The sequence below is a fragment of the Malaya genurostris genome, chromosome 1 (assembly GCF_030247185.1).
Source record: "Malaya genurostris strain Urasoe2022 chromosome 1, Malgen_1.1, whole genome shotgun sequence".
NCBI classification, from domain to species: Eukaryota; Metazoa; Arthropoda; class Insecta; order Diptera; family Culicidae; genus Malaya; species Malaya genurostris.
The window spans coordinates 138,154,198-138,169,986 of record NC_080570.1 but is presented as its reverse complement, the minus strand read 5'-3'; the positions used below and the strand labels follow the sequence as shown (position 1 = coordinate 138,169,986).

General features: G+C 38.4%; 1 protein-coding gene across 3 annotated transcripts in view; it reads left to right on the top strand.

Moving 5' to 3' along the window:
- Window positions 1–15,789, top strand: part of LOC131425898 (echinoderm microtubule-associated protein-like CG42247) — a 105,153-nt gene that overhangs the window by 85,929 nt on the left and 3,435 nt on the right. The window contains exons 5-9 of one of the 3 annotated variants that reach the window (XM_058588174.1): window positions 2,063–2,330; window positions 2,819–2,956; window positions 3,010–3,270; window positions 3,326–3,746; window positions 3,808–4,413. In XM_058588174.1, coding sequence (XP_058444157.1) covers window positions 2,063–2,330; window positions 2,819–2,956; window positions 3,010–3,270; window positions 3,326–3,746; window positions 3,808–4,361 — 1,642 coding nt within the window. In that variant the 3' untranslated portion in view covers window positions 4,362–4,413. Of the gene's footprint in view, window positions 1–2,062; window positions 2,331–2,818; window positions 2,957–3,009; window positions 3,271–3,325; window positions 3,747–3,807; window positions 4,731–15,789 lie in introns of all 3 variants that reach the window. The other 2 variants (XM_058588176.1, XM_058588175.1) reach the window with 2 other exon arrangements.

The following is a 15,789-nucleotide window of genomic DNA, read 5'->3' as shown; positions in this document are numbered from 1 at the left end:
GTCTTCCGCAATCCAAAATGGGTAGGGTAACAGAGGTATTTTGGTCCACTTTAAGATTGATTTTATTTTCGCCCACTTTGTAAAAATATCCCCCAAATGTTATAATATCTTTGAAATCCCCTTCCGCAATAGGTAATTTAATGTGATTAGCTTCAAATTGATGCAACATGGGTTACTTAACATCGATAAAATCCGATGAAATTGATAAAGTTTGTTAGGTGGGCCAAAATATTTGAAGTGGCCAAAATACCTCTGTTACCCTATCTGCGAAAGGCCGATCTTCTTAAATTTTCCTACTCCTGATTTCAGTATGTCCTCTGGCGTGACTTCACTGTCGTATATCACCCCGTCGATCTCGACCAGATCTGCAGGAATATATACTCGGTAAACATTTTCGAATCGTGATAGTTTAACTATTTCATTTGCCTCCTCTCTTTTGGTTAAGGAAATTCGTATTTTGTTCAAATTCACTTTACGTATTTCTGTAGACGATTTGAAATGCTTATAGGTATAGTTCCGATGAGATTAACAGCACATTTATGGGAGTCGAGATTTTTCTCATATACACCGTATAAGGTCCTGCAGTTCCCTCCGGATATTCTCTATATCTGAATACCTTTTTCGACGGATTTAACCTCGTTTTACTAGTCCTGCGTTTCTCTTTGTCATCGACCTGCATCTTATCACCCCCTTTCCCGGCCATTTTAAAATGGCGAGGTAAGGGAGTATAAATATCGTCTTTGTTTTAGAAGTTAATCCTTTTCTCTCGTAACCGTTAACGTTCTTATTACGTTAAAATCTTATGTGGATATTTATCTGTAGATCACGTGGATCGATGACATATTTTCCGCTAACTATAGAACAAACAATTTGCACTGTGCAGATTCGTCACAAAACGACTGATCACTGGGATCACTTTTTCAAATGACTTATTTATGTTAGTTTCCTACCTAGACCGCAGAAAGAGGCCGAACGTTGTCGTGATGAAAATTTACGGAATCGTGGCTCCCAACCATTTCTTCTTCTATGCCTGCTAAGCAAAGATTAGTTGAATTCGAAACAATGGTAATTTGATGGATTGACAATTTAAAGGTGTCGTATATTTGATGGATGGTTTTTTGTTGATTCATAGCACTAGCCATGCAATTTTCCTGTTCACCAATGAATCGGCTGCGAAGTCTGTTGAAACAGAAGGCCAAGTTCAACGTCGGAATGCAGTAAACCGTAACCGTAACAATTTTAACACTAAACACCATTGTACGGCCAAAGCTTACCAGACCAGACATGATAGTTTTAAAATCAAGAATTAATTAAGAATTAGTGTACACCTGTGTTAAATCTCTTGAATCTTCTTCAAGTTGAATAATAAACCCGCTTCGGATACGTATTCGGATAAATGAAATTCCATAATAATGAAACTGTCATTCTGAGAACAGTAAAAACACAGAAACAATAAATAGCGTTACTTGCTTGTGAAACGGGTTTGTAGTGATGTGTGTACAGTATAATTTAAAAAAAATGATGATTGTGTTATATTCAATAGTAATTTATATACAATTTTTATGATTTATTCAAAACTTTACAAACAAGCGCCTATATTTTCATCGTAAAATAAAATTAAAAATAAAAGAATTATTGCTGACCACTATCGAAAATACGCAGTTTCAGAAAAAAATTACAAAAACTTCGTCCCTTATTGTAAAAAAATATATTACATTAAAAGACACGGTAGATCATTATCATAATTGTTCCTTCCTGCATTAAAGTTGTGGACTACGTCTTTGTTTTCTATATAATGATTCGAATTACGGTAACTTTCCGGGTTAATGCATGTTGTTTTGCATTCAAGATAAACCATATAATTAAATTTTAGTATAGTACGAAAACGATATGTTAAAGTCACTTCAGAAACATTCGGCATTGTCGTTCGATATTTCTCGGCTTCAACTTGTACGGCATCCAATTTCCAACCTTTTGGATGAAACCTAATGCTATTGGGCGCAAGGAACTGTTTGATAGTTCAAATCCCTCTTACCATTCTCTGTTTTTTTTTCTTCCGCAGTATGGAAGTTCACCCATCGCGAGAGCTGGTCGGTTCCGGACAGCGTGGCGGGCGCGATCGGAAATCTCAGGCACACGTCCGCATCTGGAGTACGGAATCGCTGCAAACGCTGTACGTGTTCGGCATGGGTGAACTGGACACCGGTGTCATAGCGGTGGCTTTTTCGCAGCTTAACGGCGGCAGCTACATCCTGGCAGTGGATGCCGGCCGCGAAAGTATACTGTCGGTGTGGCAGTGGCAGTGGGGACATCTGCTCGGCAAAGTGGCGGTAAGTAACCAACAAATTCGTTTTTTTTTGTTTTTTTTTTCATAAACATAAAAAAAAACTACAAGGTGCAAATGAGGCACTACTGACCCAGTTGAAAAGGAACGGAACGGAATGGATTCTTCCTTCGTTCGTGGCTGTTTGCTAAATTAAGACTTTGGACAAAGTTTAACTAATGGACAAAGTTTGACCGCAGTCATCCCGGTTGATGACACCCCGGTTCCGATCATGATAGGGTAGAAAACTTTCTCGCAAAGAAACTATTCACCCCGCGTCAACAACTCCTTGCTGTCATGCAATGGCGCAAAAAAAAATACAAAACGGTCGACACCCGACTCCCGGAAGTGCTTCAAACTTTTGCATTCCGTTTACCCCGTGTTTTTGATGCAGAGTTTATTGCCTCGAGTTAACGACGGTGGAGACAATTCGCGCTAATTTATGTTTGTGTGTTAAATTTTGTTTCCGTTTTTGCCACCAATCGGAGCGTACAGACACTGCAGGAAGGAATTTGGGGCGCCACGTTCCATCCGTTGGACGACAATCTATTGATCACACACGGCAAGGGCCATTTAGCATTCTGGCACCGCCGGAAGGATGGATTCTTCGAGAAGACAGACATCATCAAACCGGTAAGTGGGGTGCAGTAAGCGATATTTCAATTGAATAACGTAACAAATTTCAGCCTTCGAAGACATTCGTCACTTGCGTTCAGTTCGAACCGGATGGAGATGTCATCACCGCAGACAGCGACGGTTTCATTACGATCTACAGCGTGGATGCCGATGGAGCGTACTTTGTGAGGATGGAATTTGAAGCACACAGCAAAGCCATTTCTTGTCTGGTGATGCTTTCGGAGGGTACTTTGATATCAGGTGGTGAAAAGGATCGTAAAATTGCCGCATGGGATTCGTTGCAGAACTACAAGAGGATAACCGATATAAAGGTGAGGGTTTTTCGATCCAAATCGATCTGTACCAGCACTAAACCAATTTCTACAGCTTCCAGAATCTGCCGGAGGAGTGCGCACTATTTATCCACAGCGACCGGGTCGAAACGATGGCAACGTTTACGTCGGAACTACGCGCAATAACATTCTGGAAGGTTCGTTACAGCGTCGCTTTAATCAGGTTATGTTCGGTCATGGCAAACAGCTTTGGGCTCTGGCGGCGCATCCAGATGACGAAGTATTTGCTACCGGTGGTCACGACAAGTACGTAGCCATGTGGAGAAGGCACAAGTTGATCTGGACATCGTCGGTAGGTTACGAAATAATTTCCCTAGCCTTCCATCCGTATGGTGCCGCACTTGCCGCCGGAAGTTCCGAAGGTCATCTTGTGGTAATCAACGCCGAAAATGGAGCAACCATGCTAACGATTCGCGTCTGTGGTTCACCGCTGAACTGTGTGGAGTTCAACCAAGGTAACGCTGCGGTCATTTCATAGTAACATTTATGATCGGTAATCGTTTCAACATTTTTCAGTGGGTGACATGATCGCCATCGGCTCGCAGAACGGTAGCATCTATCTGTTCCGTGTGTCGCGCGACGGATTCTCGTACAAGAAGATCAACAAGATCCGTGGTTCGCAACCGCTAACGCACCTTGACTGGAGCTCCGAAGGTAACTTCCTCCAGTCCGTGACTGTGGATTTCGATTTGCTCTTCTGGGACGTGAAATCCCTTTCGCCGGAAAAGAGCCCCATTGCCATGAAGGACGTCAAGTGGTTGACCAACAACAACACAGTGGGATTCATGGTGGCCGGAATGTGGAACAACCGGTACTACGCCGCACCGGCTAACACCATCATAACGTGCACATCGCGAACCGTCGCCCAGGATCTCATTGTGAGCGGTGACAGCGATGGCTATCTGCGTCTGTTCCGTTATCCGTGCATTACCCCAAGGGCGGAGTTCACTGAGGCCAAGGTGTACTCGGGTACTTTGGCGAACGTGAAATTCTTACACGGAAACCACAGCCTGGTCACGGTTGGTGGCACTGACGCTTCCCTCATGATCTGGGAGCTCACCGAAGAATAGCCACTGTGGCCACCGTGGCGTTCAGGTGCCGCGCCACAGTCCCCATCACCAGGTAATCCTCCTAACACTAGCCTAGTAGCCACCAATCATCAAAAAGTTAATCAAAAAAAAAACAAAACTCACATCACCGCCACTTCACCGATAATCAGTAAAAACCCCCTGAATCGTGAAAGTAACGATCCAAGCGCTAGCAAAAACCCCAATCCAAATCAAGCAACATCACATCCACAAATAGCGCAACAGAATCACCAGCAACCACCACAAGAACCGACGCCAGCCGGTGTCGTCGCCGTCGGATCAACCGACGGCCAGCGACCGAACCCGGGAAAGCCAGCCGCGGAAACTGCAAACGGTACAGCTGATCAATGGGTATTTATAAAATAAGAGATATCGAAAACCACTCCAAAAAAAAAACAAGTTAACCCAGCCGGAACGCAATTGTTCAGTGAATCTATCTAAGTACCTGCGTTGATGCATTCCTGTGTATATTCAAACTTTGGTTTCGCTTCTTTTCTGCCACTTCCGCACACGCATTGCATTTACACCAAACTGACATGCTCCAAAAACCGAATGAACGCCTTTTAACAGCTTTTAGAATATTAGGTTTTGCACGAATATAACATAACCCCACAAAAAATGAACAAAATGAATCAATTATGACAGCTATCAGTGGTTTGTTTACAGTTTAAAAGTTCATCAGAGGTTCATCGTTTGAATGTAAAAATTGCACACTAAACAAATTTATACAATTATCGCTCCTTGATGCTGGAAACGCATACAGGTCAATTTTTTTAGTTCTTTTCACTGCGGAGCACGTTTTTAATAGACACTTTTTTGTAATTTTTCAATTTTTAGTTTGCAGTCGAAAAACAAAACAAACCACCGGCAGCTGTCAAAGATGAACTTGATTCATCGCGGCAGTTCATTTTTGTCGGCATTAGGTTTTTTACCGTCACTGCTAACCTCAATCGGATGAACACATTTTGACAGTTCAGCAGTACTGTTTGTATACAGAAATTTCTTTTGTTTGTTTATTGACAAATTGGATCAGACCATTTACGGTCAGTATCGCCTAAATAAAGTTTTAAAACTTTTGTTCACGATTGAATACGGTTCGTTTTTGATATTTATTAAATAAAAGTGACTAGTTGCAAAGTGTAAAGATGATTGTTTTAGATGTGCTCTTCGATTTCTGTTTAAGCTTGTTTGTAAACAGTACCGCTGAACTGTCAAGGATGAATACTTGTTCATTTGTGTCGTCACGATAAAAAACCTAATTGTGTAAAACCTAATTAGGTTTTGCACGATGACCACTCTAATGAGCTACCAATGAACTGCCAATGAATCAAGTTCATCTTTTGACAGCTATCAGTGGTTTGTTTACGTATCTATTAACACGTATTCAAATTATAATGAACGCAATGAACACACAAAAAACCACTGATAGCTGTCAAAGTTGATTCATTTTGATCATTTTTGTAAGGTTATGTCATGGTTTGATTAGGTTTTGGAACGAAAATTGCATAACCTAACAAAATGAACACTGGATGAACGTCGTTTGACAGTTATCAATGGTTTGTTAACATGTTTGTTCCGTTTCCAATTTGATTCATCGACAGTTCATTTGTGTCATTTTTACCGTCATTGTTAGCCTCAATTTATTGGACATTTGACATTCACACACTCGCAACGCTACTTGGTTTAACATAAGACAAAACCCATGATGAACGCTCGTTCATTTTTGACGTCACGATAAAAAAAAACCTAATTATGGTTCTTTACCCTTACGTTACAAGTAAACTCGAGTTCATCTTCGACGGTTCAGCAGCAGCGAACCGAAGCCGAAGCCAGATAGTTGTAGTGTCATTTCCGTAGATTGACATTTTCACCGGTAACTCTAGCGGTGCCAAACACGAAACGTAAAAGAGAACCATTTTTTTCTTCGCCAGACAAAATAGTTCTCATATTAAGGTTTTGTTTTAGTCTTGTTAAGACATAGAGTCGCCTTGAGCTAGTTTTTAATTTATTCAGTATGTCACGAGAGAAACCGATTGCGAAAATGACATGCGAATGCAACTATGTAATGAAAACTGTGGCGCCCAAGTGAAGCGAAGCATGCTCGGTTCTTCTAGTCAATTAGTCTAGTCTTTTCATGTGTTTTCATGTGCAGGGTAGTTTAATTGACAAAACCAATTTCCCCTGATGGGAACTAGCCATGGGTTCGAGTCCCGTCTCTGCGATAGTTTATTCGTGGTTTTTCATTACATAGCTGCATTCGCATGTCATTTTTCCAATCTTTTTCCAATCGTTAATTTCCGTAGAAAAATTCCAATTTCCGTGGAACTTTTTTTAAACAAATTCGAGGATCCGTTGAGAAAATCTTTAAATGCGTAGATCTACGGAGATTTCCGTAGATCTGACATCACTATTCATTAGGACTGTTCAGATAGACTTTGCCTGACATTTACCCCCTATGTTGAACCAATCTTTCGTTACATTTCGTTTAACATTCCGGTTTGAATGCTCTTAGTTCTGTATGTAAACAAACCACTTTTAGTCTGTTATACACCGTATTTTAGTTGTCAAAAATTAACTTCATCCACCAAGATTCATCATTCGTGACGGCATCTTGTAAAACCTAATTTGTTTACATGTTCATGTTCATTTCAATTTGAATACAATATGCTACAAAAAACTGGTAGCAGTCAAACGACGTTCATCCTTTTATCGCTAATTGTATGAGGTTATGTCAGGTTCGTTGGAAACTTAATAGTTATCAAACAAGAAATGAAATATGCACACGTTTATATTTGACATCAGTCGTTGTTTGATTACGTTTATTCAGCATATTCTGTAAGGTTATGACATGTTCGTGTAGAACATAACTTCATTTAAATTTTATAACTCCAATTAAATTGAAAATATAATTACACCGTCGATAATCATTAAACCTGAACTTAATTCTAGTAGGGCTTATTCGTAACGTCATCCTGAAAACCCAATTGAGTTCCACGCAAACATGACATAACATTAGAAAACTAGTTGTCAGTTTTGTAAGGTTATGTCATGTTTACGTGGAACCCATGGAGCTTTTTCGTGATGTCACTCTGCGAAACTTAAGTGACTTAAAAGGAACTTAGATGACCTCGAATAACGGTGTTCAATTCGATTTTTTATCGTTACGTCACCAATGTACAAGTGTTCATTCTTGTCAATTCAAAAGCACTGCTTCCATGATCTTGGCTTCGTATCTGTCTTATGTAGAACCAACTTGCCTTACGGACATGTTAACAGTACTGCTGAATTGCTAAAAAACCCAAAACATTGAAGAAAAAAATGAGGTTAGCATCTCATTACATTTTGCACGAAACTGACATAACGTCACAAAATGAACTGGATGAACTTATGCGCATGACATTGAAAATTTCCATTGAAATTGGGTTTTGCACGATGAAAACACGAACGAACTGTCGATTAATCAAGTTCATCTTTTGACAGCTATCGGTAATTTATTTACATCTATTAACACGTTTTCAAATTAGAATGAACACATAAACAAACTATGGATGGCTGTCAAAATTAGTTCATTTTTGTGATGTTATGTCATGTTCGTGCAAAACCTTATATTTTTCACCGAATAACAGTTTTGTTCGATAATGAAGCACAGTTTTTTTTTCTAGAAACTAGAAAAATAATTTAAAACCATTTTTTCTTAAATTTTTCACGAACATAGTTCTTTTGTACTTAAGCTCTTGACTCTTGTCATTCCCAGCACGAACCTGCATCTCACTTAGCTCGTAGTCTAATTTTCCTCTATACTTAGATCACATGAAATCTATTTGCATGATTAAAATGGAATCGTTATATCGATTCAAATAGATGCCAGTAGCTCTATTTTCTCCGCACGAAAAGCTATACTTTTTCTTCGTCTACTTCTTTCTAGTGGCCCTTATTACCGTTCTCACTTCCACTTTCACATTCACTTCACTTACATGTCACTTCACTTGATTTTACCTATTACCAGTATCACGCATAGTGAAGTGATCACTGTGGTGGATAAAAACTAATTTTTTCAACAAAATGTTGGTGGCGTGATGGTAATAATGACATCAAGTTCATCCAAGTATTTACTTCTGTCTCAAAAGCGACTTTCGTAATAAGGACTTAAATTCACTTCACTCGATTTTCACAGTGAAGTGATACCGATAATAAGGATCACAATCACTTCACTTGGTTTTCACCGTGTAGTGACATCGGTAATAAGGGCCAGTTTGTTCTAGTCTGTTAATTTTAGTGTATAGTTCAATGTAGAGACCCTGTTATAAGGAGTGTATTGAAAATAAGCTATCCACAAATTATGATAAAAAACGATATTTTATTCAAACTAAAAATTTATCCTTTATTGTACGAGGTTAAACTTGAGTTCAATGAAAATCGGATGAAGTTTAAGTTATTCCTTCACGAATTTTCGAACTTTTGATCAACGGCTCTTCATCAAGTTCCGGACAAGTGTTGCATTGCTTTTTTTTGACGCTTGAGCCCAAATTTTTTTGAACTCCTGCATGTTCCCAGCTGCCTTACCAGTCTTCTTGAAGAACCTTTTCACGATTGCCCAGTAACGTTCGATTGGGTCGAAGCTGAGAGCAATTTGGTGGATTGATATTTTTCTCAACGAATTTTAACCACCCTGTTCCGCAAGCCATTTGATAGTGGTTTTGGCACAGTGAGCCGACGCTAAATCAGGTCAAAACAATGGAGGTGTACTACCCGAGTAGCAATCCGCAACTAGTTCTGATGCGACTAAGTCCAAACTATGTTGCAACAAGAGCACGAATATGTTTTTTATGTTATACTGGTTAAAACAAGGTGACATCAATGTTTCTTCATAACACAACTAGTTACGAAATAGTTATTTAGGTTTCAAATCACCACATCTTTTTGTCATATTGAATTAATTATAATTTATAAGCTATCGTTACTTAATCCAAACATATCTTTAATAACAACTATGCCTCTAGCTACTAGTTGAAAATAAGTTTATTTGACTCCAATATTAGCAACCCATAACTAATTCTGATACCACTTAGCCCAACTATGTTGCAACAAGAGCACGAACATGTTTTTTATGTTATGCTGGTTGAAACAAGGTGACGGCAGTGTTTCTTTATAACGTAAACATTGAGCTAGCAATCATTTGTAAGTTATCGTTACTTGATTCTAACATATCTTTAATCACAGCTCTGGTTTTAGCTACTAGTTAAAAAAAGGTTGCGAAACCATTATAAATACGTAAGCGTATATGTAAATCGTTACGGTTAAGTGATGTAGCAATAACTTTGATGTTATTGGATTATAACATACAATTTCTGCATTGATTCAGATAGTTATCGGTAGGTTTTCGCAACGTTATGATAACGAAAATGTAACCAAAAAAACTTTTATTGGCTTGAATATGGCGAACACAATGTGGAGTCTCAAAAAGTGTATGAAACGTGAATAAAACCAGGATATTACTTTTTTTAAAACTACTTTTTGACGAAAATAATTTTTGTTCTATGCACTATTATAAACTCGAAGAAAACAATATAGAAACATTGATTCTGATAATATTATAATTCTCATGATATATGAATTTAAAATGATGATAAATCACTCTACTTGGAACAATTTTGAGCATTTTGAACATAGAATTATTTTGTTGTTTATTCTTTATATTTTTATAAACAGATTTTGATTGACGGCGCATAAAAAAACAGTTAAGTAAAATTGAATTCCGCTCGACAGTTTTATAATCGTTGTGAAATTTGTACCTTGTATTAAACTTTTAATTTCAAGTACTATACTGTCTTTTTATTGTTGATAGGAAAACATTATGGATTCATTCAATGTTTATAATGTCGATGGCAACAAAGTTTCAACTAGTTTACTTGAAAATAAGTTATATTCAAGTTATGGAAAATAAGTTATTTCAGTATGGCATTACAACGTAACGACAACTTTTTTTTAACCGACATAGAAACTAGTAGAAACTGCGCTTTTTGAGTCACGCAAGTGGTTAGATGTTAGTAACAATCACTCAAATATCTGGTTGCAAACTAGTCACAAATAAGCTAGCATAACAAACATTGTTACTTGGGTATGTTTCTTATATAAAAGCAGCAATCGCTTCTGGAGACACTCAGATCGATAGATTTCTGCATTTATAGTTCCAGTAGTGTAAAAAATGGTAGACTTCAAACCACAGGAACATATTTCTTGCCATACCAGTACCTTTCGACCGAATTTCTCCACTTGAATCGACCTGTCCGCATCGCTCCCATCCTCCCCAACGACGACAGTGAAGTATTGTGGACCTGGACTCAAAAACCCGAGTCCTCCTTTACATAAGTCTCATCGTCCATCAAAACGTATGCATCCAGACACTGCAAAGGACGCGAATACAATTTCCGGGCCCTTGTTGGTGCTCGCTTCTTCTGTTCTACACTTTGTTTCGCGATTATCTGCTTCTTCTAGGTCTTCAGGTGATTTCGCCTCTTGATACGCTGGATCATTCCGACACTCGTTCCTGCTTTTTTGGCCAAATCACGTATTTACATTGATTTGTTCTTCATGATTAGAGATACCACTTTCTGGTCCAGTTTCGGGTTGGAAGAACCGGGTTTTCTGCCTCTTCCTGGTAGCTCATCCAAAGAATAGTGTTCCCCAAACTTATTGATGATGGTTTTAACACTGGCATGATGAATTCCAAACCGCTTCGCTAATTTTCGCATAGTAATTCACTTAGCTATGTGTCCAGAACCTTAATTTTCACTTTCTTTTCGATACGCGACATTTTGAAAACGCAGAATTTCAACTATACAAACAAGTAAACAAACGAAAGCTGACAGCCAAACGCACAGCCTGCTGTGAACTGAGCATAGAAACCCATAACAAATACATGCGTACAACACAAATGCATGTGGATAGCTTATTTTCGATACACTCCTTAATCAGAGACACGTGAAGAGAAAATCCGGCAAACTGGAGCCCCAGTCGCTGCACGATTTTTTTGTTATTTGCTTCGGCAACCGGGCTAATTTAATGAATTTTGAATGGCTTATTTATTTCGAATTTAAAAACTCGAATTCGTGTTAGTATTCGGTTGGGGTTTCTTTAAGAATGAAAATATGATAAAATGAGTTGTGCTGCAGAGTTTTGCACAAAAAACCCGTTTTTTAAAGATTTTCCCAATACACCAACTTAAGAGATAAATGGGTTACATTTTGTAAACTTCATTCCGGCAAATGAACATAAAACTGCTGTAGATGTGCATTGTTGTACATTGGTTTCAGTTGCAGGGTTTAGCGTAGTGTACCGGTTTTTCACACAACTGACATGTAATCCGTTGATGCTCGTAGGTAACCAGCGATTTACAGAGATGCAATTGCCTTATGTAGTCGCATAACAGTTCGGCTGAAAAGTTCGTATCGTTTAATAGAAACACACATTTTTTTGCCAAAATTCGTTTTTATTATTCAACATAATTGTCATCAGAGGCGATACAGCGATTATAGCGATCTTCCAACTTTCATCGACTTGTGACACGGTGCATTGTCTTGATGAAACAAAACTTTTTTCTTCTTCGAATGAGGCCGTTTTTGTTAAATTTCGTCCTTCAAACGCTCTAATAACGCTATATAATAGTCACTGTTGATGGTTTTTCCCTTTTCAAGGTAGTCGATAAAAATTATACCATGCGAATCCCAAAATACAGACGCCATAACCTTCCCGGCCGATTGTTGAGTCTTTCCACGCTTTGGGTTCGGTTCATCGCGTGCAGTCCACTCAGCTGACTGTCGATTGGACTCCGGAGTGAAGTGATGGAGCCATGTTTCGTCCATTGTTATATATCGACGAAAAAAATCGGTTTTATTTCGATATAACAGCTCCAAACACTGCTCAGAATCATCAATTCGTTGTTGTTTTTGATCGATTGTGAGCTCACGCGGCACCCATTTTGCACAAAGCTTTCTCATATCCAAATATTCGTGAATAATATGTCCAACACGTTCCTTTGATATCTTTAGGGTGTGAGCTATCTCGATCAACTTCACTTTACGGTCATTGAAAATCATTTTGTGGATTTTTTTCACGTTTTCATCGGTAACAGCCTCTTTTGGACGTCCACTGCGTTCATCGTCTTCGGTGCTCATATGACCAGTACGAAATTTTGCAAACCACTTACAAATTGTTGCTTCGCCCGGTGCAGAGTCTGGATAACACTCATCTAGCCATTTTTTGGTATCGGCGGCACTTTTTTTCATCTAAAAGTAGTGTTTCATCAACACACGAAATTCCTTTTTTTTCCATTTTTTTACAATAACAAAAGTAGCTTCACTCAAAATGCAATATCTCACAAACTAATAATCAGACAGGTGTCAAATTTATACACGTATCTTTTGAAGGTTGGTACTAACTGAAAATGGTATGGATTTAATTCTAGTGGCGCCCTCTCATAGAAACGATACGAACTTTTCCGCCGATCTGTTACGTAACACTTGCACGCCATTCCGGATACTGGGGAAAAAAATCCGCCCTACTTCCCTTTGGATGGAAAGAATTTCACCGTACTGTGACAAATTTTCTCGAACGAAATGATCTCTGTCCTGCGGGGGAAGGTCATGTGCACGTACTTTTATGGCATCGTCAACCATGTACACAGGGATTTTATATTTAACATTATCATGATCAACACTGTGCACCCCGATTTTAACCGAAGCAAATGCAATTACATCTCTTTCACGTTTAAACATAATGAACACAGCGTTGAACGCCTTGTTGAATTGGATCTCACCAAAGACTTCATATTAACAAGATATCCAGCTCTCACATTCTTTTTTGCGAGCATGGCGCCCTCAAGAGAGTTCGCATTGAATCTCGTACATATAAGTATGGGAAAGAAATGTCAAATTCGAGCGCGCCAAAATAGCAGCCCTGCGCACTCATACAATTGACAAGATTTGTTGAATGTGATGCCGTGCGATGGCGTTGCTAGATTGAAGATTGATTTCGCTCAAAGCTGACAGGGTCTGATCTCACTTACATCATTAACGTCTAGATGCATTCGTTCTTTGAGTATTTCGTTTGCTGCTGGTCTTAAGATGCAGCATTTGAAATCAATACAAATTGAATTTGGCCTTGTAGCCAAGTTTCACGCTTTTGTAAATCGTATTTGCCCTTTTTCGTCCCGTAAGCAATTTTTGACCGTGTCGGATGAGATGCCAGCACAAACTGAAGCTGCACTTCAATTATGTACACTTCGAAAAAAAAAACCTGTGATTTTACATCTTATAAGATGCACATGAATGGAGCGTCGCAGTTCACGAAAATCTATGTTCAAGGATATAAATAACATAAACTTGCAATTCGTTGAAATAAAAAAAATATTGATTGCAAGGCGATGTTTGAACCGAGAATTATTGGATCACAAAATACGTCCGTTGATCGACTGAACCACAGAAGCACTCACCTGCTTGTCTAAAATGTGTCGCACTTGCTAGCCGAATTGAAAGTACATTCAGAACGAGAAAAATTCAGTGACATTCAACATCAACTTAATAAAAATAGAATTAGGTCCTAATGAATTGCATCATATAGAAGATTGGGTCACTTGTAAAATTCAGAAATTTTTCGTGTGTAAACGTGATTTATATATTGCTTTTCCGAAGAAGGAAAAGCTATGTTGGTTGTTTACGAATCTGTTCCGAATTTAAGCGTTTCAGAAAACAACCCTCATGAACTTGAAAAATCCATTTACTGTGAAAATCACATTTTGTTCACTTGTAATGCAGTTGTTTATGTCAAAGAAGAAATGGTGGTATGTTCCAATCGGTATTATCCTTCGGATTAAAATGTTGATCATGTATGTCAAATTGATTTCATATCGATACCGAGGGTTTTAAAGCAAAGTTAAGAAAACGTCTCCAGTTACGGCTTAAGATTATGCTTACAATCTTAGGAAAGCATCTATTTTTGAGAAGTGCAAAAGAAGTTCTCATCGCGATTGGTTGATGAAGCTTCAAGAAAAAACCATCAGTTTATGTAGAAAAAGGCGGGTGAGTTATTTCACAGACATAACTGGAGGACGTGAATAAGAAACTTTTACTGCTTCGCTTCCAATTTATAATAAAAATGTCAATTCGTATTGGCGACAAACATTTTGTACTACACAATTAATTAACAACATACAGAATTTTGATGTCGAATTTGATGTGCAAATTTAGGAGAAAAAAAACACAAAATACTGCACGGGATTAGTTTCTGGCATTCAGAAGGTCCGAATTGTGGTATTATCTACGATATTAAACACTGTTCGGAGCATTTTTCTCGAACGCGAAGCAGTCGAATGCTGGCTTCATTCGTACTCGTTTGGTGCGAGTTTTGCACTGCGAAAAGTGCATAAAGCTAATCAAATTATTCTAGGTTTGCAATGAACTGATGCTATGTTCTTTAGATAACATTTGGAGCCATTAGAAGGGATGATTTTGCATAATGTTCCCCATCGTTCTCCACTATTCGTTGTATTTTGCTGCAATGCAAACGAGCAGCAGCAGGATGACGCAATCGATCTTCTTTGAAGGGAAACTGGCTTTGCGAACGTTCCGCAATTGATTCAATACTGAACTGAATGCTTGATACTGGAACTGAGCTCTGGACCTGATCCAACCGGAATGATGCACTTGTTTCACTCCCTGCTCAGTCTACTGCAAGCTGCAACTGCAAATATAAAAAGTGTTAACCTTTTATATCTACCCAGATACGAGGAAGGTGTCATGAGTATTATTCTTTGATACATACTTTTAATACCAAATATTTAAGAAAAGTTAAATTTTGAATTATTTGTGATGATTATGTCATACAACTGAAAATGTTATCATAAATTGATGATCATATTTCCGATAGCAACTAACAATGTTATAGTTGTAGACTTATTTAGTAGGAAAATTTCGAATAGTTCTTTGGAAATATATTAATTATTCTAAAAAGAACCGATTTGTAGCTTTCAGAAACTGGACCTGAGTTCAAAAACTAATCAGGCTCAAAATTCAGTTGCAATTTAGTTCTAGAACTGAATTTAGCTCCAAGATCCAGTTCCAGAATTCAGTTCCAGCATGCAGGCTCTGAATTCTGGAACTAAATTCTAAGCCTGAAATCAAGTTCAGAATTCAGGTGGACCAGAATAGATTCGGAATTCGGTTTTAGAATTTATTCACAGAAATCAATCCAAAATTCAGCTCCCGAATCAATATCCAGCATTCAGCAGCTGATGGCAATTTGCGTCCCAATTAGAGTACGACCTGAACATTTGAGGTTTGGTACCACGCAGAAGGTCACTTCGTTTCTGAGTTATTTATGGTTACACTCTTACACTGTTGATAATTTAATCACG